The 5,600-nt window shown below is 46.2% G+C and overlaps 1 protein-coding gene across 1 annotated transcript; it reads left to right on the top strand.

The window, feature by feature from the left end:
- The first annotated feature begins 304 nt into the window (after positions 1 to 304).
- Positions 305 to 1,108, top strand: LOC147943971 (uncharacterized). Its single transcript, XM_087512420.1, has one exon. The coding sequence runs from the start codon at positions 305 to 307 to the stop codon at positions 1,106 to 1,108; it is 804 nt and encodes a 267-aa protein (XP_087368546.1).
- The last annotated feature ends 4,492 nt before the right edge of the window (positions 1,109 to 5,600 follow it).

Raw genomic sequence — 5,600 nt, 5'->3', positions numbered from 1 at the left:
CAGTAGCGCTGGCACTTCCTAACCATGTGCTGTCCTGCTATAAATTGCCGCAGGAGTTGACATCTAAATTAACGGGTGCTATTTCCACCTTTTGGTGGAAATCCAATGATAGGACTCGTGGTCTACATTGGGTGGCCTGAGATAAATTATGTAAGGATAAGTGTGAAGGGGGTCTAGGTTTCAGAGCCCTGGAACAATTTAATGATGCTATGCTAGCGAAACAGTATTGGCGGTTAATTCAACATCTGACGTCCTTAATGGCTCGGTGTTGAAGGGCAGATATTTTAGAAATAAACACCCTCTTATGGCCAAAAAACCATATAACCCCTCCTTCGCTTGGAGGAGTATTTTTTCAACTAAGGAATTGGTGGAACATGGAGCGCGGTGGGCGGTAGGATCGGGTTGTTCTATTTCGGTTTGCCGTGACCCATGGATACCGGATATTCGACCACGCCCAGCAAATGGTCAGGGAAGACACTGGTTACCGAGTTTGATGGTGAACCACTTAATTAATCCTGTTACGAAGGATTGGCATTTGCCTGCTCTGGAGGAGTTTCTGGATCCGGGGGATATACAGATTATTCGGAGTATGGCGGTCAGTAAAGTCCAGCGATCGGATTGTTTAGTATGGCACTTTACCAAGTCAGGGAAGTATACGGTTAAATCAGGATATCGGCTAGCCAGAGAATTATTGACGGATGTCGAATACGGGCCGACTTGTATGGCCCTTAGGGCCCAATCGTGGAAACTTGATGTTCCCCCGAAGGTCCAACATTTTTTCTGGCAGATTGCTTCGGGCACTCTCCCAGTGTTGAAACGGCTTGCGTATAGGGGTGTCCAGTGTGATACTCTCTGCAAACGATGTGAGTCTGCACCAGAGACGATTAACCATGCTCTTTTTGACTGTCCTCGTTCGCGCGATGTTTGGGGTTTGTCGCCGGTTTTGGTAGTTCCGAATGGTTTTCCATATGCTTCAATCTATGCAAATTTAGATTTTATTTTTTGGCGGGCAGATTCTCAATCGGGGGATCCAGATGTAGCTATCCACCTCCCCTGGATACTTTGGTCACTATGGAAAGATAGGAATAAAAATTTTTTCAGGGGTTAGAGGCAGAGCCGATGGAGATTTTACTCCAGGAGAATAATGATAGACTATTGTGGGAAGAAGCCAAATCTTACTCAGATAGCTATTTACATACTACGCCTCTGCTGGAGGACAGGGGGGTGTTTCCTCGTTGTCAGATTGATGGCTCATGGAAGGGTTCAGATCCTCTGCAGGGACTGGGGTGGTGGTGTTGTAGTGATGAAGTTTCGACGCTTCTTCTGGGAGCACGGAGCCAAAGGCGCGGCTCCACATCCTTACATGCAGAGCTACAAGCCTTGATTTGGGCTATGGAGTCACTTTTGGCGGCGGGAGTGGATTGTCAGAGTTTCGAGACAGATTGTGCAGAACTGGTGGCGATGGTGGAGATGCCTGACGATTGGCCAGCTTTTTCGAATCTGTTGGAGGAGTTTTTTGTGCTCAGATCATGCTTCCCCTCCTTCTCCCTAACCAGGATCACTAGAGAGCTCAATGTACGGGCAGATTGTCTAGCCCGTTCTTCAAGATCTTTACTTTCAGAAATTTCTTTTGTAAACTCTTTCCCTCCGGTTTGGGCAACCAATCTTGGAGTTTTATTTTAATTTAATTAATGTTTGGTTGAAAAAAAAATACCAAATATTTTAATAGAACTATAGCAATGAATCTGAGTGATCGGCATGTCAATAGAAGCAGTACTTATACAAAAACAAATAAGCTGTCATTTAGGGTTATAGAAAAATCTTTCATTTAATATATTTTTCTTAATAGTTATGGTTCCTATAATTACTCCGAATGGTTAGTAGGTTAGGAAAATAATAATTCTAAATTTTCAAAAATACATTTACAACTGTGATCGATAAAGAAAAAACATTTGTTATATTGGTAGATATTTTAAGAAACAATCAATTAGTTTGTTATTAAAATGGTATATTGTTAACTGTTTTGATTTTTAATTGTCGATTAGTTATGGCAAGTACAAATTATTAGGGATATATTTAATTCTGATTTCCTTATTATCTATGTTTAATTAATTTTTCCGAGATTTTGGTATTAATTTCCGAGATTTTCCTAGATTTTTTTTTTTTTGATCAAATGATTTTCTGTAACATCCGCGAACCGGAATATGCGTTTTTGGTTGGGGTGTCGATCGATACCCTTGTAGCATCGATCGACACCACTAATTCTGGGTTCGTCGGGTTTGTTTCAATCGTTGATTTGGACCGGTTTGGTTTAAGGAAACCATTGAACCGGGTCTTAAAAGGAAGAAAACGACCTAGGTCGTGTTTCAGAGGTTGTTGTGTCGCCGTTTGAGAGAAAACAAAAGGAGAAAAACAGTTTCAAAGGTTCTTGAGAGAGTTTGTGGGATTTCAAGGCGTTTTTGGTGAGATCTTGCTGTGGGAGTGAAGATCCAAGGCTAGGAACGTGTTAGAGGGCTGCTGAGAGTGTTGGATTCGTTTCCTTTGGTCTAAATCTTCCTTCAAAGAAGTGAGTGCATGACCATGGCTAATCTAAGCCTTTGATTCCCTTGTTCTTGCTTGTGTGTTTTTTTCTTGCTGGGAATTTGTTGATACAGGTTCCTACGGAGGTATAAGGCTTGGGTTTTGAGTATTGGACGTTTTGGAAGAGATTGGGAGCGAGATTCGACTCTCGACTTCGCGCGGATCGCAGTTGCAGAGGGAGTGTCGATCGACACCACTTGGTGTCGGTCGACACTAGCAAGTCAAGCATCGATCGACACTGTGGGGTAGTGTCGGTCGACACCATTGAGCTAGTGTCGGTCGACACTAGGCTGGTGTCGGTCGACACCTCCCTTCCAGCGAGACGATGTTTGATTTCCTGGTTTGTGTGTTTGTTTGTTGCTTGTTTTGGAACTTTGGAATCATTGTTGCTTGTGTGTATAGCCCAGTAGATGGGAGGATCGCCTCACTAAGTATTTGTGATACTTACGCATCTCAATTGTTGTTTGTGGTGTGCAGGTAAAGGCAAAGTATGATCGTGGAATCAAAGGCAATGAAGAGGAGGATGTTCTAGGGACTCGATTGGATGTTGTCTGACATTGTTAGGTTGCTAGAATTGAGTCGTTAGAAACATTGCTAGGTTGCTGGTTCCTTGTTTCTTGTTGTTGGGTATTTGGTTATTGCTTATGTTATGATATTGGATTATTGTTTGATTATTATTGGTTTATTGGATATTTATTGGTGTATTGTTCCGCTGTTGATTGTGAATGTGGTTAGGTGGCTAGTGGATATGGGACCACTAGTTGTAGTTTATTTATATATTTATATTATTTATTATTATTTAAAAAAAAAAGGGGTCGGTTGTTTCACTTTGGTATCAGAGCCCTTACGGTTCTAGGTTTGGGTTCACTAGGTTTTTGTTGTAGATGTTTGGGATGCTTTAATTGATTATGTGAGTTAGTCAATTATGTGTGGCATGGAGTCCTAGAACATCCTCTTCGAGCCGAGTGTGTGATTCCACGGTGAGTTTATGTTTCTGTGCTATAATAGAAATTGTTTGCTTAGCCTTCTGTTCATGGTAGTGCAGATGGTTAGAGAGGATGTTGTGGCTGGTCGAGGTCGTGGACGCGGACGTGGTCGTGGTAGGGGCAGAGTCCCAGTGGTTAGTGAGACCGAGGACCAGAGTGTGACAGCTGAGGGTGTTGGCGAGTTGTAGGGTGTTTCTGGGGATTCCGTGAGTGTGGCAGGAGGGGGCGGTGTTGATGCTCCCGTGGCCAGTGATGCTAGGGTCTCGGGTGTGGGAGTCCCAGCGGGTGGAGTTCCTGGTACTGACTTTGCGGCTCTGCTAGCAGAGGTGTTGGCGCGGTTACCACCAGTGGTACCGGCTCCGGCTCAGGTAGTGCCACCAGTGGTGGCGGAGGAGCGGCAGCCAATGGCTGCGGATATAGGGGTCCATGCTCGTTATCTCAGCATGTTGACAGAGCTGGGTCGGTTGCGTACTGAGCAGTTTCCAGGAGGTGTGGATCCTACTGCTGCGGATGCGTGGAGGACGAGGGTGGAACGTAACTTCCATACTCTGAGATGTCTTGAGGAGTTCTGGGTGGACATAGGGGTCTACTTTTTGAGTGGTGATGCTGAGTTGTGGTGGAGATCTGTGGCTGCTAGGAGGGTGCAGCGGGAGATGACTTGGGCTGACTTCGTTTTGGAGTTCAACCGCAAGTATTTTCCTAGAGAGGCATTGGATCGTTTGGAGGTGCAGTTCCTTCAGTTGTCTCAGGGGACACGGTCAGTGCGGGAGCTGGACTTGGAGTTCAGTCGACTTCTTTGTTATGGGGGTCGGGCTATGGAGCCTGAGGAGGCTCAGGTTAGGAGGTTTATGAGGGCTCTACGTGATGATTTGAGAGTTCATTGTAGAGGGAGGTATTATGCTACGCGTGCAGAGCTGGTTGAGACTGCAGCAGAGATTGAGGAGGATATCCGGGCACAGTTAGTGGCGGTAGCTCCAGCGGTTCAGCCTAGTAAGGCTCAGCAGCAGGGTGGTTCGAACAGGGTCGGTAGGCCTGCACAGGGAACCAAGAGGAAGTGGGAGGCTACGCAAAGGCCGAGTGGTGCAAGTTGCTTCGGTTGTGGGAGCAAGGATCACAAGGTTGCTAGCTGTCCCAAGAGGAGTGCTCCGACGATAGCGGCTCGTGTATGCTATCATTGTAGGGAGACAGGGCTCATCAGGCCTTTTTGTCCCAAGTTGCAGCCGGCAGCAGTGGCAGCGTCGCAGCAGGTGCAGCCTGGAGGTCATCAGGTGGCACGGATTGAGCAGGCACCACGGGTTTACACGACAACGGAGACTGGTGGAACCAGTGCCGGGGCGATCACAGGTATAATTTCTGGTACTTAATCTTTGTGAATTTTAGTAGGGTCAGATTTTATGGTTCCTGTGATAAAGTGTTAGGTTCTCAACACATGAGGTTTGTGTAAGGACCTTGTTGGTGGGCGGGTATAAGTCCCATGTTATGTTTGATTCTGGAGCTTCTCACAGCTTCATTACTCCGGAGTGTGCGGAGAGTGCGGGGATCAGTGGGGATCCTGGAGAGCGTACAGGAGTTGTTAGAGTTGCGGGAGGCAAATTCCTGAGAGTTATTGGACGAGCCAGAGGAATTGATATTCAGATCGCAGGAGAGTCCTGGCCAGCAGATTTGCTTATCAGTCCAGTGGAGCTGTATGACGTTATTCTCAGGATGGATAGGATGCATCGGCATAGGGTACATTTGGATTGCTATCGGGGTAGAGTACAGTTTGAGCGTCCAGAAGGGAAGTTGGTTTTTCAGGGTATTAGACTGACTTCGGGGAGTCTCGTGATCTCGGCCATTCAGGCTGGGAAGATGATCGAGAGGGGCCGTGAGGCTTATTTGGTTACTATATCGATGCTAGAGTCAGTGGGGAAGTCTACGATTAGCGGCATTCCGGTAGTAGAAGAGTTTGAGGATGTGTTTCAGTCTTTACAGGGATTACCACCATCTCGGTCGGATCCTTTTACCATTGAACTGGAACCGGGGACGACACCGTTA

The sequence above is a fragment of the Camelina sativa genome, chromosome 5, assembly GCF_030686135.1.
Source record: "Camelina sativa cultivar CO46 ecotype springtype chromosome 5, ASM3068613v1".
Taxonomy (NCBI): domain Eukaryota; kingdom Viridiplantae; phylum Streptophyta; class Magnoliopsida; order Brassicales; family Brassicaceae; genus Camelina; species Camelina sativa.
The sequence above is the reverse complement of the archived record's forward strand: the minus strand, read 5'-3'. Positions and strand labels throughout refer to the sequence as shown.

Coding starts and splice junctions, on each gene's coding strand:
- LOC147943971 (XM_087512420.1), top strand. CDS start 305: ATGGCCAAAAAACCATATAACCCCTCCTTCGCTTGGAGGAGTATTTTT.